General features: G+C 46.6%; 1 protein-coding gene across 7 annotated transcripts in view; it reads left to right on the top strand.

Moving 5' to 3' along the window:
- AGAP1 (ArfGAP with GTPase domain, ankyrin repeat and PH domain 1) overlaps positions 1-27,968 on the top strand; it is a 636,024-nt gene that overhangs the window by 577,288 nt on the left and 30,768 nt on the right. For all 7 annotated transcript variants that reach the window (XM_063933229.1, XM_063933230.1, XM_063933228.1 and 4 more), the window contains 3 exons: positions 4,459-4,613; positions 8,215-8,305; positions 12,376-12,598. In XM_063933229.1, the coding sequence (XP_063789299.1) occupies positions 4,459-4,613; positions 8,215-8,305; positions 12,376-12,598 (469 nt within the window). The remainder of the gene's footprint in view (positions 1-4,458; positions 4,614-8,214; positions 8,306-12,375; positions 12,599-27,968) is intronic.

Raw genomic sequence — 27,968 nt, 5'->3', positions numbered from 1 at the left:
GCATCATTGCTGTTAATGATGATAAAGTGAATTAATAATCTTTTTCTGCTCCCTATAGGTAGAAATAAGGCATGTGCAGGTATCGGATATTTTACTTGGGATGATATGAATATTGCTAATATTGCTTTCTAGATAAAGGGGTTCTTGTTTTCCCCCCATAATTTGTCCAACAATGTCTAATATATAATAACCTTTCTTTCCCCACATAGCTTAGAGGCGCTCCTCGCAGTGGCTGCAATTAATTACTTTTTGTTTTTTACTGAAACGCTTTGTTTTTGGATTGTTCTTAATATCGGGTTCCCAGGCTGTAGCTCCTCCACCTGTGGTTGTATTTGTAACCCATGTCCCTGCATGCCTGAAAATTCAGCCAACTTTTGAGAGAAAGACTTGGGTCTCTGTGTGCCCCTCTTCTATCACTGCTCACTGAATCGGAACCTGACTGGCAGATATTTTTAGTGAAACAATATTGCTCCACCCTGAAAACCAATAAACCCTTAGCTTGCTGAGTAACACGTTTAATATGTTGGAAACCACAACACAGCGATGAGCAACAGGCGGCCCTATCAGAAAACATGGCTGCCGCATGCATAAAAATGGACGTTTTCCCCTGCAGAGACATTGGCCCAGATTTATCAAGCCTTGGAGAGTGTTAAATAGCACGGTCATAAAGTACCAGCCAACCAGCTCCTAAAGCCCCATACACACTAGACAAGATTTTGAAAGATCTCGCTCAGAATGGCCGATCTGAGCGAGATCTTTCACAATCTCATCCAGTGTGTACACTAAATGCTGTTAACGATGCGCGCTCCCGTGCATCGTTAACGACCCCCTCCCTTATCCGAACATGTGCGGACGAGGGAGATCCTCGTTAACCACAGCCATGCTGCAGATACAGCATGGCTGTCGTTGTCCCCGCCATCGCTGCCTGTCCCGGCCGCATCGGCAAGTGTGTATGCACTTGCCAATGCCAGGTCCCCGCTGCAGCCAATATCTGTGTCGGCGGGGATCGGGTAGTGTGTAGTGCCCTTTACTGTCATTTTTCGAACACAGCCTGTGACATGGAAGTTAGGAGCTGATTGGTTGTCTGGTACTTTATCACTGTGCTATTTATCACTCTCCAAGGCTTGATAACTGGAGGCCATTATCTTATAGTTGAAGATAATTTCTCTAGTTTTGCGCACTCTCCGTTGATTTAATGTATGCTACTACCCAATTTACCCTCCTATCGTGCAAACGTAATTTCCTCCACAATCACCATCCTGTTGCGCCGCAAACCGCTGCACCTTGGCGCACATCTTCTGATTAAGGCAGTTATTTCACACTTTTTCTTTGGCCTGCACATCAGATGCTTTGTGCTTCATGAATGACCTCCGGTGTGTGTTTATTTTCCTTACTACTTATTTAGTATGCTGTGTGGCTCATTTTGTTTCTCATTGTTCTACATGTTTTGCTCACAGGAATGTACATGGCTGTGTCCAGTGTGTTGCCAATCTGTTGCCATGTGTGGCTGTTTGTTGTATACTGATTGAGTACTCTCGATATATCACGCTGTGTACATGTATGCAGTAAGTGTGCTATTAATGTACATGTATTACAGCTGCCCATTTACACTTTAATACGAGGGTGATTCAGGAAGTAGAGTAACGTGTGTTATGTTCTCTATTTCGTTCTCACTTCCCGCCAGGCCAGAGCAGGTAGACCGCTTCTTCCCCTCACGGCCATTAGACTGCGCCTCATATCAGTCATACTATCCCAGCATCATGTGTAAGGTGGCGCGGCTGGCGGAAACACGGTCACACATTTAGGTGTATAGTGTGGTCAGATGTCTGCGTGTAGTGGGCACATCAGCAACTGAAGGTCATTGCCTGCTTGTCAAGGTGTACGGTCAGGGGTTAAAGGGGTGGGCAACGAGGTGGAACTGAGTTCCACCACCTGTAATGGTAAGGGGAAATAGTTCCACCTCCTCCATTGCCCTGCACAGTAATTCCAACAGAAAAGCCCGCCCCAGCATCTATGTCAATAGATGATGCAGGCGGCGCTAGTTTTACTGATGAGCTGCAGCCAAGTCCCCCTTCCTTAGGTACTGGTGGCTCCATGGTCTTCCTCCATCGACAGCCCATCCCTCCTGGTACACACACACACGCTGTTGCTGTTGGACAGCATTCATCCCTCCTCAAGTCATAGTGTCTTTCTTTTCCAGCATGGCGTATGTGATGTCATGCTGTCACCGCTGCTGAAGTGAAGAAGCCCCATGAAGAGGAGCAGGGGGGTGCCAAAACACTAGCACTGGCTCTGTCTCCGCTTAATGTGATTGGGGTGGCGGGGAGGTGGCGGAAACAGGTTTGGATTTGGTCTTCTACCTTTGATAATGGCAGAATAGACATTCAAGGTGAGCAGCGACCCAACTGGCCAATCTGGTCTCCCACAGGCAGTGCATCAAACCCAACCTGTTTCCATGACAAGACGTTATCACTGTAGACCTCGACAAGTTGGCGATGAATTTCAGTTGCTGATGTGCCCTTTAGACCCTGAAATCTGATCACACTACCTCAATGTGTGACCATGTTTCCACCAGTGCTGCCATCTTATACCTGATGTTAGGACAGTATGACTGATACGAGGCGCTGTCTAATGGCCGTGAGGGAAAGCAGTGGACTACCTGCTCTGTCCTGGCGGGAAATTATAATGAAATAGAGGCATTACACACGTGAGAGATCTTGTTACCTTACTTATTGGACCACACTTGTGTGTTAGCAGAACTGCATGAATCCTGTATGTTCATTAGATACCTGTATTGTGGTTTTGTATTTGGGGTGGTGTTATACAATTGCTGCACCTTACAGAGGCTGAGATTGTCATAAGTTGCTCTGCAGAGGCTGGTGATGTGTGTATTGTCCCAGCAGCAGGCAGAGTGCTCCGTATAATACAAGGTGTACCACTATGTCACATGTACACAACTCTGACTGCGGAGTATTGCAAGTGTCCGTACTATTCTACGCCTTGTGACATGCAAAGATACTTGTCCTAGGAGGCATACAGTATCTTAGGGTACATGTATGCCCAAATCAGATGCATGTCTGTTTACGGCCTAGAGACCTTACACGTGAATACACCTGACACGCCTCTCCATCGCAAACCCAAAATGTGCTCAACCCAATGTACAGCCGGAAGTTGTGGGCCTGTGCGCAGCGCTGCTAATCTTGTGCAAGACGCATTTTAACATGGCTCAAATTTACACTTAATACTAAATTGTGCACTTGGTGTTCCACTCTTCTGCCTTTTGGATCCAGCCTCTGACACTAACCATACACTATAGGTGGCCTTCTGTTAAAGAGCTATAAGCAACGTTCCCCAATATTTATAGCGTTTCCCATGGCTTGACAGACCTTCAGATATTTTGCATTGTGCGTGGTTATTCTGCTGTTGCAGAGAATGAGAGACTGGATGCAGTGTCCATCAATATAGGCAGGAAATCTGCTGCGCTCAGGAGAGAACAAACCTAAAATCACAGTTTTATCACAAACACCTGGAGGTCTAATAAACTTCTTGAACACTTACATCTATATCTGTCAATGGTGCTTTGCGCTCTTTCCTATAAAGCAACTTATATTTCAGATGTAGCAAACGATATGTCTTATAGCAGTGGTTCCCAAACGCAGTCTTCAAGGTACCCCAACAGCCCAGGTTTTAGGGATATCCCTGCAGTGCACAGATGGTATAAGCAAACTGATGTACCAATTAAGTCACCTGTGCCAAAGCATGGAGATCCTTAAAACCTGAACAGTTGGGGTACCTTGAGGACTGCATTTGGGAACCACTGCCCTATAGTGAATTTTGGATTTGGCTTATATAACTGTAAACCTAAGCTTACAACCCACAGCCACAGCACCCGACATTGCGTTATATACCGTACAACCTGAAAATCCTAGTACAGCTAAAAACCGAACTGCTAACGTGATCATGTAATTATAGCAACTCAATTATACATTCATATTTCTTTTGCTTTATCATCATCATCATCTGCATCTTCCAATTGGTTAAATACTAAAACATGATTAGGAAAATAAAAACAAGCAGAACATTCATATACTGTATGTTATATATTTTCATTCATATCAAATTCCAACCTCACTGCTAATCCTCCTGTAACTATTGCACATTTAAAAAGGGATGTACCTAAACATGCAAGGCAGACATTAAGGTGACCACCATTAATATCTGTCTCCATTGGTTCACATTGTGGTGTTAGTATGTATGATACAATCATATTATTATGAAATAAGGGGAATAACAGATATATGTCCTGTTACACAGCCACAGAGGACTGGACTGCTCTTCAGTAAGTCACAGTAGTGAATTGGGAGAAACGCGTTGGTAAAGTGAATGTCATTGCATGCCCTGCTGCACATTGTGATCTTGTCTGATTGAAGCATCTCCCCCTTGCTTGCTATGTTTCAGAACAAGAGGAGAATTTTGAGTTCATTATTGTGTCTCTCACTGGCCAGAGTTGGCACTTTGAAGCCACGAGTTACGAGGAGAGGGATGCCTGGGTTCAGGCCATAGAGAGCCAAATACTTGCCAGCCTACAGTCTTGTGAAAGTAGCAAGAACAAGGTAATACAATACTATTATTTTGTACAGGTTCACAATTTCCAAATAATTGTTTTTGTTACAATGATGGGCATAATTTGTGGACAACCGTACCTTTTCATACTTCACGATCCACGTGGACTACAATTGGGAACGGTAACCTCTGCCGAGCGCAGCGAGTCACCTTGCTGCGAGGGGACACCGTGCACTAATTGGGGTTCCCGGTCACTCTATGAAGAAAACGACACAATTTTTTTAAAAAAACTCATGTCGACCTTTTGACCTGATGACCTAGTTACTGTTGACCAATAGTGGTCGACCTAGTTACTATCTACCTTCCATACCACACCCATAATTGTGAAATGTCTAAGTGTAAATTATCTATGACATTTTGGAATTATCTTCATTTTGGACTAGGCAGAAACCTGGGGTATGGGTCGTTGGGTCGACTCAACTTAGGTCGACATGTACTAGGTCGATGGGTGAAAAGGTTGACATGAGCTTTTGGACTGTTTTTGGTGTCGTTTTCTTCGTAAAGTGGCGGGGAACCCCAATTAGTGCACCGTGTCCCCCATGATGATTTCTTACTGTCGATTTTATTTTCCAGTGTTCTATAATATTATTTTTATTAGCTGCTATTTATAAGGTGCCACAAACTTCCACAGTGCTGTACAGATCGAATATACAAAACAGGGTGAACCGAGTATCAGTATAAACAGATATACACAGAAACAATTGGGAGTATAAAACTGACACATAATAAATAACTTTATGCAGTTGGATCTTGTACAAAAGTGTTCACTACCCCATAAGGTGGGCAAAGGATGCGCGACAGGGTGGTGTTGCCGGCATTTAAATGCCGCAGCAATGGCAATTCACACCCGGAACTGAATTCCTCCCATAGTGAGAAATGTGAGACTAATACTGACATATAATAAATAATAGTGACCCAAACCAGCTGGCTGAGAAAGTGGACATGGGGGGAGGGAACGAACATTAGGAAGCAGGACCCTGCTCCCAAGATCTTACATGTCTCTGTGGCTGAACAGTCCCAGACTACCCCCTACCCAGCAACTAGGGGCTTAGCTGCTACTAGCTAGACTGCTGATCTAATAGCAGGCATGGCACCATGCCCTGGGGCACTGTCACATCTGTATCTCTGACACATAGCTGGTGAGACTAACTTGACACTGATTGGTTAGACCAATCAGGTGACACTCATCACAGTCATGCTCTTATTAACTGACTTAAGGCCCTCACACAATTCCGAGAATTTGCTGCAATTTTCCCATCTTGTAGTGGCTGGGAACGGGGAATTGGGAATATTAAACATGTTTAAAAATCCCAATTCCCCGATCCCAACCAAAGACAGATCGCCAGTCATCAGTGATCGGCGGCACGGCAGCCACTGAGGGAAGCTGGGAGCAGTGGGCCTGGGAGGTCATTTTGAGATTGGCAGCTGCTGGAAGATTATATTTTCCGGCAGCTGCCCAGTGGGTGTTTTTTGACTGGTCGCATCAGTTGCAACCAGGTTGGGGAAAGGCCAGACTGGCTGATGCGACAACGACAGGCAAGTGGTTAACAGATACCTAATCGCTGTCACACACCCTCTCGCACAGTTGCTGAATTCCCTTACAGTGTCACATTCTGCTGTCTCATTCTGTCACATAATGGCCTGATTCAGAGGTGGAAGCGGTGGCGATGTCGGACACAGTCTGCGCATGCATCCCCATAGATGCAGTTTCAGTGGGTGTTTATGAGTGGTAACAGGGGGGTGGCTAGCCGGGTGTGGGCGAGTTACATGCAGCTACTGCATCTAAAGACGCAGTTGTACTGACACAGGCGGCCATGTTGAGGCAGAGATTCTGTGCCTCCATAGATCTAGCGCAGTCTCTGTTGGTGCGACCGGTTGTTCATTTTAATACACACAGCGGCAGATTAGCACTACAGCCGATGGGCATATCAGACCATCAGCCACGACATTCGCAAAAATACGCAGTTGGGACCAGCCCTGTGTCCACCTCTAAATCAGGCCCTAAATGAGACCCCTGGCAAGGACCGTCATTCCCTGTTTTTGCCTCCTTTACAATTCAACTTGTCTACTCTATGTGTATTTAATGCATCCCTGCTCTGAATGTCTTACCCATAGCTGTTCACACATACCGCAATACAGGCATTCTGCACGGCTGCCAAATACCCAGACATGTGAGTAATTTGCCCACACAAACTGTCACTGACCCCCTGAGCTTGTCCGTGCACCGTGCGGAACAGCTAGACAGCAGTGCATTGCATGTACAGCTACAGGGCCAGCTCACATGATAAGGCTCCCACGCTATTGGTCTATCGCTATGACTGACCAGATTGTCCATCCTTTGTGGGCCTGCCCAGATATTAGCAGGTCACCGCACCAGTTCCCATCATGTCACTGTGATCAGTCATTCATCTGTTCTCTAGTTAGGATCACTAACTGACCTCCAGTTCCATGACCTAAAGACCATGAATGAGTGGATGGAGCCTTCAGTTTATTTCATTAGAAATTGACAGCTCTAAAATCACACGAGTAGGAGCTGTGACACCTATAGGTTATTAAAACAAAACCGAAACGCACAGAAGAGAGGTGGCGAGTTTGTACGCAGTGCACAAAGTACTCCTATGACGTCGTACAAAGTTTCTTGGGAATTGAAGATACATTTTTTTATGGGTATTCAGCCCCTAAGCTGGCTTCCTGCAGTTTCAGATCAAATTGGCTGCAGGTCGCAGCGTAAATGAGGCTACAATGTGTGCAGCTCACAACCAATGTCTAACCAGGGCCTATCAGAGTGCTGATTGGTCGCTCAGTAGATACAGTCATCTTTCAGCAGCTATTCTTAAGGGAAGAAGATACCTCCTAACAATGACAGGGTGTGGTATGATTAGTAGTCAGTCATCGGGTCGACACAATAATGCAGTCATCACGTCTACCCGGATGATATGTCCACGTGCTGAACGGTCAGCAAACTGTCCCTGGTGGTCTTAATCGGTTTGGTGATGTTAACCTGGTGCCTGTCAACAATTTGGACCATGTTGACCTCATGAATGTTGATATGGGTGATGTCAAGTATTCGATCAGATAGTGAAATAAAATTAAGAGATTGGTTCTGTATAACACATTGGATAGCGTTGTATGTATAAAATCTTATACTAACAATTGGTTCCTCCAAGATGTGTCGTTTCCACCTGTAGCCACTTATGGGGGAATCCTATTAGCCGCGAACAACTTGCGGGGGGTGAGAGTTGCTGTTGCGATGGTGTATAAACGCCGGCAACGGCACATTTACTCGCCGCACTTGCAATTCCCCCTTCTAGTGCTGGCCTCGCACATTTTTGCGTGCGAGTCCGGCGGTACCGTACGATGCACTCGCTCGTGCCAGGAGCTGTCTGCGGCTAATTGGATTCTCCCCTTAGTGTTGCTCAAACGCTAGCGGGATTATTTATTAATTGCAGATAAGATCAATTAGATCTTTTAACTTTAATGTACCTGTTAGTTTTGCTATTGCTCCTCTAATTGCTAACATGCAGTTTTGCTGAATGCCCGTACTCCGTGGTCTGACCCCACAATCCCTCTCTCTCTCTGTCTCTCCTCCAGTCCCGTCTCACCAGCCAAAATGAGGCTTTAGCTCTACAGTCGATTCGCAACCTGCCAGGAAACTCGCATTGTGTGGATTGTGATGCACAAAGTAAGTATATACTGTATCTCCAGAGACACCATGATGAGCCATCTCTCTGCTCTCCTAATATTGGGTGACCTCCTCTGGATGCCGGGATTATTGTCCTTTCACATTGCCTTTAAGTCATCAGAGAGCTTAACCTCTCTACTTGTCCAATACAGTGTTTATATATTATAACTTGGTAGAGGTAGCCCATCATTCGACTGTTGTCATGATAATTTCACCCCTAGGTGGCGCCGTTCAACCAAGTCTTAAAAATAGTGTGTAATTTTACCTTTGCAGAGTAATGTCTGTTGCAATGTAAACTGAAGGAGAATGCTACAGTGTGAAGCCGTCTAAATAGACTTATTTCATCTGATAGCAATCCCTGTAGGGTTAGTCATCTGGGGGTATGTGGTTAGCATATAATTCGTCGGGATCTCGGTGATCACAATACAGATACCGGGATCCCGACGGTGGCACCATACCGCCGCCGGTATACGGGCGAGGTAGGTTATTCCCCCTCTAGGGGTGTCCACGACACCCATAGATGGAGAATAGAACCTTTGGCGAGTGAAGTTCGCCATCGGGCTCGCAATGGGCTTAATTGTGCTTGCCCTCCTCTCAGCATTCCACCGCTCGGGATTCAGATGTCTGTATAATGACATTCTGCATCCCGTGCGGCAGGATATCATACCGATCCCCTATGAAACGGTCCAAATGCAAAGATTCCGATTCTTAAAGAACGACCGCAATGATTCAACATGCTCCAACTTCCCCCATGGACCAATCACTGGTGGTGCCTGTCAGTGTCTGCTTTAAGAATCGGAATCTTTGCAACTGGACTGTTTCGAGGATATCGCATACATCAACCATGGGTTAAATTATCATTGTTCCAGTTACTCCTCTGCATGTATATCATAGAAAGTATAAAAGCCATGCCTGTTATATTGTCATCTGAATAATTGCCTCTTTGCCTTTAGCGGATTGACAGATGTGCCTGTATTCAGAGTGTGCTAGTGGCTGACTACTCACAGTGGCTGCAGCCGTTTGTAATGGCTGAACCAATATTAACGTGAATTACTGACACAGTGATGTTACCAGATTCCAGTAGGTTGGCTCGTTGATTATTAGTCCAGCCCACAAAGTAGTTGCCACCACAGCGGCACGCATTAAAGTTCCCACTGTGAATGATTATAAGTCTCCCTGTTATCTTCTAGTTGTAAGTTAGAATTACCCAGTGCAGGTTACTGCTGGCATAGCACATAAAAGTAGGTCTTTGTGGATAATGCAATATATAGTCCTGTGAATCCCCACTGTATGCCGCTAATGCTACAGCCAGTTCCCCTTTTCTTGCTCCTGCTATTTGTCCTGCACAGTTTGTGGTGTTATAGTAATGTTGTATACTTCTACTGTGTACTTACACTATTGTTAGCTGTTGAGTATTGTAGTTATTCTCTATTATTTGGCATTTGTTTTTTGTTTATCTCCTTGTACCTTGCGGACCGTTTTGAGTTAATAAAAACCACCAAAGTACAATGACATGTAATACTAGAGGATACAGTAATCTACCACCAGGGCGATGGAGATGCCATTAGACTAGAATAGATACCTCTTTCATAAAAAGCAGCTTTGGTATTATTCTGCGCCATCCCCATCAGGGATTGCAGCTTTTCCCTAACACTCCGCTGCTGTAGCCCTCTTCCTACTTAAGATAACCCTGCACCTAGTGCCTAACCCTAATTCTCCCCTCCCATAGCCTAACCTCCCCCTAGTGCCTAACCCTAACCCGCTCCTCCTGTAGCCTAACCTGCCCCTAGTGCCTAACCCTAATCCTCCCCTCCTGTAGCCTAACCTCCCCCTAGTGCCTAACCCTAACCCGCTCCTCCTATAGCCTAACCTGCCCCTAGTGCCTAACCCTAATCCTCCCCTCCTGTAGCCTAACCTCCCCCTAGTGCCTAACCCTAACCCGCTCCTCCTATAGCCTAACCTCCCCCTAGTGCCTAACCCTAACCCGCTCCTCCTGTAGCCTAACCTGCCCCTAGTGCCTAACCCTAATCCTCCCCTCCTGTAGCCTAACCTCCCCCTAGTGCCTAACCCTAACCCGCTCCTCCTATAGCCTAACCTGCCCCTAGTGCCTAACCCTAATCCTCCCCTCCTGTAGCCTAACCTGCCCCTAGTGCCTAACCCTAATCCTCCCCTCCCATAGCCTAACCTCCCCCTAGTGCCTAACCCTAACCCGCTCCTCCTATAGCCTAACCTGCCCCTAGTGCCTAACCCTAATCCTCCCCTCTCATAGCCTAACCTCCCCCTAGTGCCTAACCCTAATCCTCCCCTCCTGTAGCCTAACCTGCCCCTAGTGCCTAACCCTAATCCTCCCCTCCCATAGCCTAACCTGCCCCTAGTGCCTAACCCTAATCCTCCCCTCCCATAGCCTAACCTCCCCGTAGTGCCTAACCCTAACCCGCTCCTCCTATAGTCTAACCTCCCCCTAGTGCCTAACCCGCTCCTCCTATAGCCTAACCTCCCCCTAGTGCCTAACCCGCTCCTCCTATAGCCTAACCTGCCCCTAGTGCCTAACCCTAATCCTCCCCTCCTGTAGCCTAACCTGCCCCTAGTACCTAACCCTAACCCGCTCCTCCTATAGCCTAACCTGCCCCTAGTGCCTTACCCTAATCCTCCCCTCCTGTAGCCTAACCTCCCCCTAGTGCCTAACCCGCTCCTCCTATAGTCTAACCTCCCCATAGTGCCTAACCCTAACCCGCTCCTCCTGTAGCCTAACCTGCCCCTAGTGCCTAACCCTAATCCTCCCCTCCCATAGCCTAACCTCCCCCTAGTGCCTAAGCCTAATCCTCCCCTCCCATAGCCTAGCCTCCCCCTAGTGCCTAACCCGCTCCTCCTATAGTTTAACCTCCCCATAGTGCCTAATCCTAACCCACCCCTCCTATAGACTAACCCTCCCCCTAGTGCCTAACCCTAACCCGCTCCTCCTATAGACTAACCACCCCCTAGTGCCTAACTCTAATCTTCCCCTCCTATAGCCCAACCTCCCCCTAGTGCCTAACCCACCCCTCCTATAGACTAACCACCCCCTAGTGCCTAACGCTAACCCGCCCCTCCTATAGACTAACCTTCCCCTAGTGCCTAACCCTAATCCTCCCCTCCCATAGCCTAACCTCCCCCTAGTGCCTAACCCTAACCAACCCCTTCCGCAGCATAACCCTTCCCCTAGAGCCTAACCCTAATCCTCCCCTCCTGTAGCCTAACCCTAATCCACCACTCCTGCAGCCTGACCCTAATCCACCCCTCCCGTAGCCTACCCTCCCCCTAGTGCCTAACCCTAACTCACCACTCCTGCAGCCTAACCCTAATCCTCCCCTCCCGTAGCCTACCCTCCCCCTAGTGCCTAACCCTAACTCACCACTCCTGCAGCCTAACCCTAACCGTCAGCACCCTGCAGACTGTCAACCTTTCATATGTTGACATTGTGAATATGTCGACATTCTGCAGATGCTGACATCCCTTGCTGGCTATAAGGTGGTATTATATATTCAAGATCAGATGGGGTTGCGTGGCTAAAAAAACAACTACTTTAAAATCCTGAAAAATTATTTGTTTTCATTTTAAAAATAATCAGTCTGTATTTCATTGCATTACCATGACCTTTCTCCTACACATGTCTGAGGTTAACGTTACCTGCATCTATTGCCATTTTATTGTACCTTTTGCTGCGTAAGAGCGCGCTGTAGTGAATGTGGCGGAATAATGTTCCCGGTGTAATAACATCACTGCTGTGTTCTACAAAACATTATTAGAGAAGTAACACTGGAAGCACACAAGCAGACTATGTTGTGTCCTGGCTAGTGATTAACCTGTTCATGGCCTATTGCTGTTAGAATGGCATATAACGTCCGTCCGGGCTGCACTAGTGAACGGACATTAGCAGACAGTGGTTCATTCCTCTCGGCCCAGGTCCAGCAGATGCTGCCACAGCCGGCCATGCTCCAGTCCTCCTCTCACACTTACAGCGGGTAGAGGTACCCTTTGTTATTGCAGCAGTGTGTGCCAGCTCTCACCTCCCTCTCTCTGATCACCCACAGACCCAGACTGGGCCAGCCTGAACCTCGGAGCTCTGATGTGTATAGAGTGTTCTGGGATTCATCGTAACCTGGGGACCCATCTATCCCGCGTCCGTTCCTTGGACCTCGATGACTGGCCGCCCGAGCTCATAAAAGTCATGTCAGCCATTGGGAACGAGCTGGCGAACGGCGTGTGGGAGGGAAGCAGTCAAGGGCATGTGAAGCCATGTTCAGAAAGCCCCAGGTCAGTGTCACTGCTAATGTATTAAGAGAGAAATGTGACCGAATGATGATACGGAACTTTCCTGATGGTGTCAGAATCTGTGCTGTCTCTTAGTATTGGGTAATGACAGGATTGTTGTCTTCACTTAACAAAGCATCAGTACTTGTTCCTTTAGTGTAGGCTGCTGTGCCTCCAAGCAGAGAACGTGGATGGTAATCTGGATGCTTTACAGTGACTATATTGCTAGTAGCATACATCCAAGTCAGGACACTAGAGGGGCTGCTCACATGTGGAGAACCCTCTTTCCAGGTAACTTCTCCCCAAAGTGTAGCAGAAAGCAATGTCCCCACTGTGTCAGGCCCACCGGTCTGTAGTTCCAGGTCTCGTGTATTTCCTCCCTCTCTGTACAGCATATCTGTAGTCTGGATCCACTGCTCACTGGTTGCCTTTAGCCCTTTTAAGCTATTATTTTAATCATGTTATTATCTATTATTATTATTATGTAATTGGGCTACATAGACATTGTCCACTTTCAGTTTTCAGAGCAGTCCCCTGTGTAAGTGGCTTGTATGTACCTACTATGTATCCGTGTTATAGCTACCTAGCTGTGGTCCATTTCCTTCTCCATATGCTCTGGCTACTGACCAAAGTGCATTATAAAATTATTTGTTATATCCTCATCTTTGACTTCTATACCTACAAACAGGCCCTATAATGCCTCATTATTTAGTCTCCTAAACTATCAATAATGTTTTGTTTCACATGAAGTGGTATTCCAGCGCTGCTCCTATTCGTCCACTTTGTTGGATAAAAACAAAGTGTGTTGAGGTGGGTACATGCTATACGATATATCGTATATGACCATTATAGAATGTGTACACTCAATCTATCATTCATACACGCTCGTCATTACACCATCCCATCTAAGGTGCTGCACCTCAGATGGGGTAATGCAATGTACGATGTGGTACACATTGAGTAGTGTGCGTGCAGGACCACGCCATATGCTGGACTCTGACGTTTGTCACTGTTCTACATGATGAGTGCATAGTGTGTACAAGAGCAACAATTAATTGTATACAATCCCTGGACACGATGTATCATTCTGCAGGTTGCATAGTGTGTGTGTGTGCTATATATCGTGCGTTCTGGGATTGTATGGGTGTAAGTGAAATTGGAACGGCCCTCTCATTGCTCAAGTATTCATTTATAAAGATACGAGTTTTATATGCATAAGCTGGGTACACACCTGAACGACGGCGCGATTTAACAATATATCGCATAATCGTACACACTACATGATCCGCCGTGCGGTGATGCAATATATTGTTACATGCTTCATGTAGCAACACCCGTGTTGTCCGTAGAATCCTCCCTCTGATGTGCAGCATGTCAGATGGGACAATGCAACCACCCAGTTCATCACAACAACGAATTAGGTGGATTTGGTAGTACACATAGGATACGATGGTCGTTGCCATCCGTCGCGGATCGCAACATCGTCCGATATATTGTATAATGTGTTCCCAGCTATAGCTCTGAGAATTGCGTTACTGCTTTTCCGTTTTCCTCTCATATTCTTCAGTATTTTTATGTTTATTTTGTTCTCTTATGTTGCTATGGATGTGTCTCCTGCCCGGATAGTACTATTGTGTGTGTGGGAGCAGATTGCTATTCTCCAGTATATGTCTCTGTCCTCCTCCCCTGGTTGAAGTAATTCAGTGATGAAGCATCCAAGATGCTCGCTTAGGGTCTCCTCTGCAGTTAGACAGAAATCCAGTCAGAGGGTGCAAGTGTGCACCTGCACAATCCCTGTTCCCATGTCTGCTTCCGCATGAAGCACACAAATTTTTGGAAGCTTGGTATTAACACTGCGATTTAGAGTTGAGAAAACTGTGAGGCCCTTAGTGTCCTGGCTCTGCTAACTTTGTGAACATTTAGTAAAATCCCCTCTCTTCCCAGATGGAGGATGTTCTGTAAATCCAAATAGATTTTCGGTTGCACATTGACGTTTCTGTCACAAGAAGTTCTGTCGCCTTCACCTCTATGTACTGGATGTACTTCTGAGAGGCTCTCAGTGGTTGACACCTTCATAAGATCAGTGCCTAACTTACTACATTCTTCTTCCACGTGCCATCAGCAGTTACCAGGTCATTTGTCCCTGGGTGGACAGTAGAATCCACCTCCCACTTCTTTCTTGCCTGCCGTCATGGTTTCATCAGACGCTCCTTATCCCTCTGGGCAGAATTCTTGCAGTAGACCTATTTAGTCAGGTATTATCTCCGCAGTTATTTCAGGTATACGTATGCACCTCAGTAGTACACAAGCTTAGATGATCATGTAGGGTGATGTACATAACCGAACATCGCGGTCTCATCTCACCCCGAATTCGATCTCTCCCAAGATGTGCGTTCTGTATGGGTTCTATGAAGTATACTGATCCATTAGCATTAAACCTAGGGTTGCCACTCATCCTATATCACACAGGATCATCCTGAACTTGAAGGTAACATGCTGTGTCCCGTATTGAATGTGGGAGGCCAAGAAGATTTAGGGGGCGTGGCCATGCCTCATGGATTTGGACCCCCCATCCTGTATTTTGTCAGACGCAACAAATTACATTGCCACCTATCATCATTTCATGGTGCAAAAATATTTTATTTGAGCTATCTCGCTAATTCACATAGCAGTGATCTGGCCAAAGTGTGTTTCCTTCCCATCACCCAGTTATCTTGGGATCCGGTCTCTAAGTCATCAGTAACTAGGTCGACCACTATGGGTCGACTGGGTCTCTAGGTCAAAAGGTCAACATGAGTTTTTCACAATTTTTTTCTTTTTTTTTAACCTTTTCATACTTAACGATCTACGTGGACTACGATTGGAACGGTAATCTGTGCTGAGCGAAGTGGCAGCGGAGCGAGGGGACACGGTGCACTAATTGGGGTTCCCGGTCACTCTACGAAGAAAACGTCACCAAAAAAACATTAAAAACTCATGTCGACCTTTTGACCATGTCGACCTAGACCATGTCGACCTAAAGACCCTGTCGACCTAGTTACTGTCGGCCAATAGTGGTCGACCTACTTTTCTCTAACGTCCTAGTGGATGCTGGGGACTCCGTCAGGACCATGGGGATTAGCGGGCTCCGCAGGAGACAGGGCACATCTAAAAAAGCTTTTAGGTCACATGGTGTGTACTGGCTCCTCCCCCTATGACCCTCCTCCAAGCCTCAGTTAGGTTTTTGTGCCCGTCCGAGAGGGTGCAATCTAGGTGGCTCTCTTAAAGAGCTGTTTAGAAAAGTTTTTTTTTAGGTTTCTAATCAGTGATTCCTGCTGGCGACAGGATCACTGCAACGAGGGACTTAGGGGAGAGACTTGCAACTCACCTGCGTGCAGGAGGATTGAAGTTTTAGGCTACTGGACACTGAGCTCCAGAGGGAGTCGGAACACAGGTCAGCCTGGGGTTCGTCCCGGAGCCGCGCCGCCGATCCCCCTTACAGACGCTGAAGAACGGCAGAACGGAGGTCCGGAAACAGGCGGCAGAAGACTCCTCAGTCTTCATGAAGGTAGCGCACAGCACTGCAGCTGTGCGCCATTGTTGCTACACGGCTCACTGATCTCGGTCACGGAGGGTGCAGGGCGCTGCTGGGGGCGCCCTGGGCAGCAATATAGATTACCTTAGAGGCAAATAAATACATCACATATAGCCATTAAGGCTATATGTATGTATTTAACCCAGGCCAGTTTTCCTAATAACCGGGAGAAAAACCAGCCGAAAAAGGGGCGGAGCTTATTCTCCTCAGCACTCAGCGCCATTTTCCTGACCAGCTCCGCTGGTGAGGAAGGCTCCCACTCTCCCCTGCACTACAGAAACAGGGTTAAAGAGAAGGGGGGCATAAATTGGCGATATAATTATATATTAAGAGCGCATATATATATATATATATAGAAACAACACCTTCTAGGGTTGTTTATATACATTATGGCGCTTTTGGTGTGTGCTGGCAAACTCTCCCTCTGTCTCCCCAAAGGGCTAGTGGGTCCTGTCCTCTATCAGAGCATTCCCTGTGTGTGTGCAGTAGGTCGGTACGTGTGTGTCGACATGTATGAGGAAAATGTTGGTGAGGAGACGGAGAAAATTGCCTGTAATGGTGATGTCACTCTCTAGGGAGTCGACACCGGAATGGATGGCTTATTTAGGGAATTACGTGATAATGTCAACACGCTGCAAGCCGGTTGACGACATGAGACAGCCGGCGGACAAATTAGTATCGGTCCAGGCGTCTCAGACACCGTCAGGGGCTTGTAAAAACGCCCATTTACCTCAGTCGGTCGACAGACACTGACACGGACACTGACCCCAGTGTCGACGGTGAAGAAACAAACGTATTTTTCCTTTAGGGCCACAAGTTACATGTTAAGGGCAATGAAGGAGGTGTTACATATTTCTGATACCACAAGTACCACAAATAAGGGTATTTTGTAGGGTGGGAATAAACTACTTGTAGTTTTGCCTGAATCAGATAAATTAAATGAAGTGTGTGATGATACGTGGGGTTCCTCCGATAGAAAGTTATGGGCGGTATACCCTTTTCCCGCCAGAAGTAAGGGCGAGTTGGAAAACACACCTTAGGGTGGATAAGGCGCTCACACGCTTATAAAAAACATGGCGTTACCGTTTCCAGATACGGCCACCCTCAAGGAGCCAGCTGATAGGAAGCTGGAAAATATCATAACAGTATATACACACATACTGGTGTTATACTACGACCAGCAATCGCCTCAGCCTGGATGTGCAGCGCTGAGGGGGCTTGGTCGGATTTCCTGACTGAAAATTTTGATACCCTTGACAGGGACAGGATTTTATTGTCTATAGAGCATTTTAAGGATGCATTTCTATATATGCGTGATGCGCAGAGGCATATTTGCATTCTGGCATCAAGAGTAAATGTGATGTACATATCTGCCAGACGAAGACACGACAGTGGTCAGGTGAGGCAGATTCCAGACGGCATATGGAAGTATTGCCGTATAAAGGGGCGGTCCATTGGATCTGGTGGCCATGGCAACAGCTGAAAAATCCACCTTTTGTTACCCCGAGTCACATATTGGCAGAAAAGGACACAGTCTTTCAGTCTCAGTCCTTTCGTCCTCATACGGGCAGGCGGGCAAAGGCCAGTCATATCTGCCCAGGGGTAGAGGGAAGGGAAGAAGACTGCAGCAAGCAGCTCATTCCCAGGAACAGAAGCTCCTCACGGCTTCTGCCAAGTCCGCAGCATAACGCTGGGGCCGTACAAGCGGACTCAGGTGCGGTAGGGGGTCATCTCAAGAGTTTCAGCAACACTCGCAAGGGAACTCCGGGATCCTACATGTAATATCCCAGGTGTACATTGGAAATTCGAGACGTCTCCCCCTCACACAATTCACAGGCTGTATTCCCAGCAGGTGATAATCAAAGTACCCTTCTTACAACAAGGAAGGGGGTAGTATTCCACACTATATTGTGGTACTGAAGCCAACCGGCTCGGTGAGATCTGAAATATTTGAACACTTACATACAAGCGTTCAAATCAAGATGGAGTCACTCGGAGCAGTGATAGCGAACCAGGAAGTAGGGGACGATATGGTGTCACTGGATATCAGGGACGCTTACCTACAGGTCCAAATTTGCCCTTCTCACCAAGGGTACTTCAGGTTCCTGGTACAGAACTGTCACTATCAGTTCAGACGCGGCCGTTTGGATTGTCCACGGCGCCCCGGGTCTTTACCAAGGTAATGACCGGAATGATGATTTTTCTTAAAAGAAACATGGACGCTTTCCTGATAAGGGCAAGGTCCAGAGAACAGTTGGAGGTCGGAGTAGCACTATCTTAAGTAGTTCTACGACAGCACGAGGGGATTCTAAATATTCCAAAATCGCAGCTTTTTCCGACGACACGTCTACTGTTCCTAGGGATGATTCTGGACACAGTCCAGAAAAACGTGTTTCTCCCAGCGGAGAAAGCCAGGGACTTATCCGAGCTAATCGGGATCCTCCTAAAACCAGGAAAAGTGTCAGTGCATCATTGCACAAGAGTCCTGGTAAAAATGGTGGCTAATTACGAAGCAATTCCATTCGGCAGATTTCCCGCAAGAACTCTTCAGTGGGATCTGCTGGACAAATGGTCCGGATCGCATCCTCAGATGCATCAGCGGATAACCCTATATCCAAGGACAAGGGTGTCTCTCCTGTGGTGATTACAGAGTGCTCATCTTCTAGAGGGCCGCAAATTCGGCATTCAGGATTGGATGCCGGTGACCACGGAGGCCAGCCTGAGAGGCTGGGGAACAGTCACACAGGGAAAAAATTTCCAGGGAAGTGTGATTAAGTCTGGAGAATTCTCTCCGCATAAATAAGCTTAGAGCAAATTTATAATGTTCTAAACTTAGCTAGACCTCTGCTTCAAGGTCAGCCGGTATTGATCCAGTGGGATAACATCACGGCAGTCGCCCACGTAAACAGAAAGGGCGGCACAAGAAGCAGGAGGGCAGTGACAAAACTGCAAGGATTTTTCGGTAGGCGGAAAATCATGTGATAGCACTGTCAGCAGTGTTCTTTCCGGGAGTGGACGACTGGGAAGCAGACTTCCTCAGCAGGCATGACCTCCACCCGGGAGAGTGGAAACTTCATAGGGAAGTTTTTCAACATGATTGTGGACCGTTGGCAAAGACCAAAGGTGGACATGATGGCGTCCCGCCCGAACAAAAAACGGGACAGGTATTCCGCCAGGTCATGAGACCTTCAGGCGATAGCTGTGGATGTTCTGGTAACACCGTGGGTGTACCAGTCAGTGTATGTGTTCCCTCCTCTGTTTCTCATAACCAAGGTATTGAGAATTATAAGACATAGAGGAGTATGAACTATACTAGTGGCTCCGGATTGGCCAAGAGGGACTTGGTACCCGGAACTTCAAGAAATGCTCACAGAGGACTAAGGGCCTGGGGAGCTAAGAAGGGACTTGCTTCAGCAAGTACCATGTCTATTCCAAGACTTACCGCGGCTGCGTTTGACGGCATGGCGGTTGAATGCCGGATCCTGAAGGGAAAAGGCATTCCATAAGAGGTCATACCTACCCTGGTCAAAGCCAGGAAGGAGGTGACCGCACAACGTCATCACCACATGTGGTGAAAATATGTTGCGTGGGTGAGGCCAGGAAGGCTCCACGACGGAAATTCAACTAGGTCGATTTCTACACTTCCTGAAAACAGGAGTGTTTTGGGCCTCAAATTGGGGTTCATTAACATTTAAATTTCGGCCCTGTAGATTTTCTTCCAGAAAGAATTGACTTCAGTTCCTGAAGTCCAGATTGTAAAGGGTGTATTGCATATACAGCTTTTTTTGTGCCTCTAGGGGCACCGTGAGGTTTCAACATAGTGTTGGGATTTCTTAAAATCATATTGGTTTGAACAGCTCAAATCTGTGGATTTGAAATATCTCACATGGAAAGTGACCATGCTGTTGACCAATATCTCACATGGGAAGTGACCATGTGTTAGCCCTGGCCTCGGCCAGGCGATTGTCAGAATGGGCGGCTTTGTCTTACAAAAGCCCATATTAAAATTTTCCATTTGAACAGGGCAGAACTGGGACTCGTCTCCAGTTTCTTCCTAAAGGGGTGTCAGCGTTTTCACCTGAAACAACCTGTTGTGGTGCCTGCGGCTACTAGGGACTTGGAGGACTCCAAGTTACTAGACGTTGTCAGGGCCCTAAAATATATATATATATATATATATATATATATATATATATATATAGTTAGGACGGCTGGAGTCAGAAAGTCTGACTTGCTGTTTATATTGTATGCACCCAACAAGCTGGGTGCTCCTGCTTCTAAGCAGTCTATTGCACGCTGGATTTGTAGTACAATTCAGCTTGCACATTCTGTGGCAGTCCTGCCACAGCCGAAATATGTAGATGCCCATTCCACAAGGAAGGGGGCTCATCCTGGGCGGCTGCCCGAGGAGTCTCGGCATTACAACTTTGCCGAGCAGCTACGTGGTCAGGGGAGAACACGTTTGTAAAATTTTACAAATTTGATACTCTGGCTAAGGAGGACCTGGAGTTCTCTCATTCGGTGCTGCAGAGTCATCCGCACTCTCCCGCCCGTTTGGGAGCTTTGGTATAATCCCCATGGTCCTGACGGAGTCCCCAGCATCCACTAGGACGTTAGAGAAAATAAGAATTTACTTACCGATAATTCTATTTCTCGTAGTCCGTAGTGGATGCTGGGCGCCCATCCCAAGTGCGGATTGTCTGCAATGCTTGTACATAGTTATTGTTACAAAAATCGGGTTATTACTATTGTTGTGAGCCATCTTTTCAGAGGCTACTTCATTTTGTTATCATACTGTTAACTGGGTTCAGATCACAAGTTGTACGGTGTGATTGGTGTGGCTGGTATGAGTCTTACCCGGGATTCAAGATCCTTCCTTATTGTGTACGCTCGTCCGGGCACAGTACCTAACTGAGGCTTGGAGGAGGGTCATAGGGGGAGGAGCCAGTACACACCATGTGACCTAAAAGCTTTTTTAGATGTGCCCTGTCTCCTGCGGAGCCCGCTAATCCCCATGGTCCTGACGGAGTCCCCAGCATCCACTACGGACTACGAGAAATAGAATTATCGGTAAGTAAATTCTTATTATAATCTACCTTCCATACCATACCCGTTATCTTTTCCCCTCATGTTCTACATGAGTCTGGTGTCTGATTGTAAAGCACAGCGGAATATGCTGGCCGCTATGTAAGTAAATGTTAATGAATAAATATTAAATCACACTTTGTTTCTGTAGAACCCAGTATAACAAAGTAAGAAATTATTATATGTACTGTGGTATAACCTTACCTGTTGGATACTTTACAGTGCATCCGGAAAGCATTCACAGCGCTTCACTCTTTCCACATTTTGTTATGTTACAGCCTTATTCCAAAATGGAATAAATATTTTTCCCTCAAAATTCTGCACACTATGGCCCTCATTCCGAGCTGATCGCTCGCTAGCTGCTTTTAGCAGCAGTGCAAACGCTAAGCCGCCTCCCTTTTGGAGTGTATCTTAGCATTGCAGAAGTGCGACCGAAAGGTTAGCAGAACTGCTCGTAAAAGTTTTCATGCGGTTTCAAAGTGGCTCCAAACCTACTCCTACCTTGCAATCACTGCAGTCTGTTTAGTTCCTGGTTTGACGTCACAAACACGCCCTGCATTCGGCCAGCCACTCCCCCGTTTCCCCAGCCACTCCTGCGTTTTTATCCGTCACGCCTGTGTTTTTCAACAAACTCCCCGAAAACGCTCAGTTACCACCCGGAAACACCCACTTCCTGTCAATAACTCAACGATCAGCAGTGCGACTGAAAAGCGTCGCTAGGCAATTAGCTGCAGATTGGAAAAACCCTATCCCGCCCTTCCATGCAATCTATAGTTGCCCGTATCTGGTACCTTTACCGCATGGACTACATGACTAGCATCATAAACTGCTCCTCTATATCATTCGATAAAATATGAAGTCCATGGCTGGCCACCCAGCAAGCCCCTTCACCTTTTAATTTGTGATACCCCGCACTATATTTGATGGGACCCTCCCGGGGACTCTATCCTATTCTATTTTGTCCTTTCCTCTCTTCTCTCTCTTCTTCTCTGTCTTTCTCTCTTCTCGACCTTCTTCTACTCTTACTCTTTAACGTTAGTCGGTTAGCTGCGCGGCTGACTGACCCTTTTTTTTTTTCTGTTTTACAATACCCGCTCTCTGGGTCAAAAATGGGTCACTGTTCTTTTTTTTTTTTTGTTTCCTATATAACTACCAACTATTGTACTACATTCGCAATGTGATTTGCTGTAACCATAATCTGTTGGTATCTGTTCGTTTTTGTGATCCCATGAATTAAAAATTATTTGAAGAAAAAAAAAGAAAAGCATCGCTAGGTCGCATGTACAGAAATGCCGCTTTTTGAACTAATCGCCACGCTGTGACCGAAAGCAGCTAGCGATCAGCTCGGATTGAGGGCCAATAGCCCATAATGACAACGTGAAAAAAGTTTTTTTGAGATTTTTACAAATTTATTAAAAATAAAAAACTAAGAAATCACATGTACATAAATATTCACAGCCTTTGCTCAATACTTTGTTGATGCAAATTTGGCAGCAATTACAGCCTCAGGTCTTTTTGAATATGATGCCACAAGCTTGGCACACCTATCTTTGGGCAGTTTCGCCCATTCCTCTTTGCAGCACCTCTCAAGCTCCATCAGGTTGGATGAGAAGCGTCGGTGCACAGCTATTTTCAGATCTCTCTCGAGATGTTCAATTGGATTCAAGTCTGGGCTCTGGCTGGGCCACTCAAGGAAATTCACAGAGTTGTCCTGAAGCCACTCCTTTGATATCTTGGCTGTGTGCTTAGGGTCGTTGTCCTGCTGAAAGATGAACCGTCGCCCCAGTCTGAGCGCAAGAGCACTCTGGAGATGGTTTTCATCCAGGATGTGTCTGTACATTGCTGCATTCATCTTTCCCTCTATCCTGACTAATCTCCCAGTTCCTGCCACTGAAAAACATCCCCACAGCATGATGCTGGAACCACCATGCTTCACTGTAGGGATGGTATTGGCCTAGTGATGAGCGGTGCCTGGTTTCCTCCAAATATGACGTCTGGCAATCACGCCATAGAGTTCAATCTTTGTCTCATCAGACCAGAGAATCTTGTTTCTCATGGTCTGGGAGTCCTTCAGGTGCATTTTGGCAAACTCCAGGCAGGCTTCCATGTTCTTTTTACTAAGGAGTGGCTTCCGTTTGGCCACTCTACCATACAGGCCTGATTGGTGGATTGCTGCAGAGATGGTTGTCCTTTTGGAAGGTTCTCCTCTCTCCACAGAGAAACGCTGTAGCTCTGACAGAGTGACCATCGGGTTCTTGGTCACCTCCCTCTCTAGGGCCCTTCTCCCCCGATCGATCAGTTTAGACGGCCGGCCAGCTCTAGGAAGAGTCCTGGTGGTTCCGAATTTCTTCCATTTACGGATGATGGAGGCCACTGTGCTCATTGGGACCTTCAAAGCAGCAGATATTTTTACCCTTCCCCAGATTTGTGCCTCAAGACAATCCTGTATCGGAGGTCTACAGACAATTCCTTTGACTTCATGCTTGGTATGTGCTCAGACATGCACTGTCAAGTGTGGGACCTTATATAGACAGTCATGTGCCTTTCCAAATCATGTCTAATCAACTGAATTTATCACAGGTGGACTCCAATTAAGCTGTAGGAACATCTCAAGGATGAATCAGTCGAAACAGGATGCACCTGAGATTAATTTTGAGCTTCATGGCAAAGGCTGTGAATACTTATGTACATGTGATTTCTTAGTTTTTATTTTTAATAAATTTGCAAAAATCTTTAAAAAAAAAAACTTTTTTCACGTTGTCATTATGGGGTATTGTGTGTAGAATTTTGAGGGGGGAAAAATAATTTATTCCATTTTGGAATAAGACTGTAACATAACAAAATGTGAAAAAAAAAGTGAAGCCCTGTGAATACTTTACAGATGCATTGTACATGGGATTTTATATTTCTCATGATTATCATTTGAGTGCTGCTATTTTTCCCTTAAAGAACCTTGAAATGACAACCCTTTTCTATTATTATCACCTGCATGCGGCGTAAGACACTGCAGCAGTACCTCTTTATTTACATGGGGACCTGTACTTGATTTTTTCACAAACCTGGTGGGATGGATATGTTAGAGAGTAGGGATGTAAGTGCCAGTGACATGAGGTCAGGAGCCCGCTCTTATTACTGCAGCACCTAGTACTCCACCTGTCCAGCAGAGGTCGCCACTGCAAGTGCTGTGTCACAGCTTGATCATGCACACTGTATTGATTCCAGGAGAGGAGGGATGTGTCAGTGACATGCAGTCAGGAGCCTGCACTCATTACTGTCAGCACCTAGTACTCCACCTGTCCAGCAGAGGTCGCCACTGCAAGTACTGTGTCAGAGCTTCATCATGTACACAATAGGGATTCCGGTAGAGCAGGGGTTCTCAAACTCGGTCCTCAGGACCCCACACAGTGCATGTTTTGCAGGTAACCCAGCAGGTGCACAGGTGTATTAATTGCTCACTAACACATTTTAAAAGGTCCACAGGTGAAGCTAATTATTTACCTTGCGATTCTGTGAGGAGACCTGGAAAACATGCACCGTGTGGGGTCCTGAGGACCGAGTTTGAGAACCTGTGCGGTAGAGGAACAAAACTTTTCTGGACTTTTTTTTTTTTTTATTCCTCTTTATTTGATTTATGTTTTAGATGTGCTGGGGGCCAATACATGTACTGTCAAGAAACATGCCACTCTGCCCTAATATTTCGTCCAAGTTGTATTGTACTGTTCTGTATATCCAAATAAATGAGCCTTTATTTGGCAAACTGTTGTTTAAAACTACCACTAATCATGATTTACTGTGCATTGCATTTACCACAGAGACCTTGAGCTCACAGTGCATACAGGCATCTATATAAAGTACAGGTTGAGTATCCCATATCCAAATATTCCAAAATACAGAATTTTTTGAGTGAGATAGTGAAACCTTTGTTTTCTGATGGCTCATGTACACAAACTTTGTTTAATACACAAAATTATTAAAAATATTGGCTAAAATGACCTTCAGGCTGTGTGTATAAGGTGTATATGAAACATAAATGCATTCTGTGCTTAGACTTAGGTCCCATCACCATGATATCTCATTATGGTATGCAATTATTCCAAAATACTGAAAAAGCAGATATCCAAAATACTTCTGGCCCCAAGCATTTTGGATAAGGGATACTCAACCTGTAGAACGTTTGCCCGTCTCTGCTCCGTCATATGCTGTGTAAATACCACTGTGTGTAGTATATGCGCCTCTCTCCACATGTGCTCACTGTGTGAGGTTTAGTCTCCACTCCATTTACCGTTCACAAATAGAACGGTAGAGAGAAATATATTAGATAAATATATTAGACATCTATCTACGCATAACATGTATTTCTATAGGTAAATAAATGTGTGTGCGTGTGTTTACATATATATATATATATATATATTTCTCTGACGTCCTAGTGGATGCTGGGAACTCCGTAAGGACCATGGGGAATAGCGGGCTCCGAAGGAGACTGGGCACTCTAAGAAAGAATTAGGACTACCTGGTGTGCACTGGCTCCTCCCTCTATGCCCCTCCTCCAGACCTCAGTTAGAATCTGTGCCCGGCTCGAGCTGGTTGCACACTAGGGGCTCTCCTGAGCTTCTAGTAAAGAAAGTTTTTATTAGGTTTTTTATTTTCAGTGAGATCTGCTGGCAACAGACTCACTGCAACGAGGGACTTAGGGGAGAGAAGCAAACCTACCTGCTTGCAGCTAGCTTGGGCTTCTAGGCTACTGGACACCATTAGCTCCAGAGGGATCGAACACAGGCCCAGCCTCGGTCGTCTTGCAGAGCCAGAAGCATGAAGATCTTCACGGAAATCGGCGGCTGAAGACTCCTGTCTTCATTAAGGTAGCGCACAGCACTGCAGCTGTGCGCCATTGCTCCCTGTGCACACCACATACTCCGGTCACTGATGGGTGCAGGGCGCTGGGGGGGGGGGGCGCCCTGGGCAGCAATTAGAGTACCTTAAAGTGGCTAATCACACATAATATAGCCTAAGAAGCTATATATGTGTAAAATATCCCTGCCACATTATTATTATAAAAGCGGGAGAAGTCCACCGAAAAAGGGGCGGGGCTATCTCCCTCAGCACACTGGCGCCATTTCCTCTCACAGCTCCGCTGGAAGGACGCTCCCCAGGCTCAATAGGGTAAAAAAGAGAGGGGGGGCACTAAATTTAGGCGCAAATACTATATATATAGCGGCTATAGGGTAAATCACTTGTGCAGTGTAACTCCCTGCATTATATAGCGCTGTGGTGTGTGCTGGCATACTCTCTCTCTGTCTCCCCAAAGGACTTTGTGGGGTCCTGTCCTCAGTCAGAGCATTCCCTGTGTGTGCGGTGTGTCGGTACGGCTGTGTCGACATGTTTGATGAGGAGGCTTATGTGGAGGCGGAGCAGGTGCCGATAAATGTGATGTCACCCCCTGCGGGGTCGACACCTGAGTGGATGGATATGTGGAAGGAATTACGCGACAGTGTCAACTCCTTACATAAAAGGTTTGACGACATAGCAGATGTGGGACAGCCGGCTTCTCAGCCCGTGCCTGCCCAGGCGTCTCAAAAGCCATCAGGGGCTCAAAAACGCCCACTACCTTAGATGGCTGACACAGATGTCGACACGGATACTGACTCCAGTGTTGACGACGATGAGACTAGTGTACATTCCAACAGAGCCACCCGTTACATGATTACGGCAATGAAGAATGTGTTGCACATTTCTGACATTAACCCAGGTACCACAAAAAAGGGTATTATGTTTGGGGAGAAAAAGCAACCAGTGGTTTTTCCCCCATCTGATGAGTTGAATGAAGTGTGTGAAGAAGCGTGGGCTTCCCCCGATAAGAAATTAGTGATTTCTAAAAAGTTGCTAATGGCGTACTCTTTCCCGCCAGAGGACAGGATAAGTTGGGAGACATCCCCTAGGGTGGATAAAGCGCTCACACGCTTGTCAAAGAAGGTGGCACTACCGTCTCAGGATACGGCCGCCTTAAAGGAGCCTGCGGATAGAAAGCAGGAGGCTATCCTGAAGTCTGTATATACACACTCAGGTATTATACTGAGACCGGCTATTGCTTCAGCATGGATGTGCAGTGCTGCTGCTGCGTGGTCAGATTCCCTGTCTGATAACATTGATACCCTCGACAGGGACACTATATTGCTAACCATAGAGCATATTAAAGACGCAGTCTTATACATGAGAGATGCACAGAGGGATTTTTGCCGGCTGGCATCTAGAATTAATGCAATGTCCATTTCTGCCAGGAGAGGATTGTGGACTCGGCAGTGGACAGGTGATGCAGATTCTAAAAGGCACATGGAGGTTTTGCCTTACAAAGGTGAGGAATTGTTTGGGGACGGTCTCTCGGACCTCGTTTCCACAGCAACAGCTGGGAAGTCGACATTTTTACCCCATGTTCCCTCACAGCCAAAGAAAGCACCGTATTATCAGGTACAGTCCTTTCGGCCCCAGAAAGGCAAGCGGGTTAAAGGCGCGTCCTTTCTGCCCAGAGGCAGAGGTAGAGGGAAAAAGCTGCACCATACAGCCACTTCCCAAGAACAAAAGTCCTCTCCCGCTTCCTCTAAGTCCACCGCATGACGCTGGGGCTCCACAGGCGGAGCCAGGTGCGATGGGGGCCCGTCTCCGGAACTTCAGCGACCAGTGGGCTCGCTCACGGGTGGATCCCTGGATTCTACAAGT

The sequence above is a fragment of the Pseudophryne corroboree genome, chromosome 7 (assembly GCF_028390025.1).
Source record: "Pseudophryne corroboree isolate aPseCor3 chromosome 7, aPseCor3.hap2, whole genome shotgun sequence".
NCBI classification, from domain to species: Eukaryota; Metazoa; Chordata; class Amphibia; order Anura; family Myobatrachidae; genus Pseudophryne; species Pseudophryne corroboree.
The sequence above is the reverse complement of the archived record's forward strand: the minus strand, read 5'-3'. Positions and strand labels throughout refer to the sequence as shown.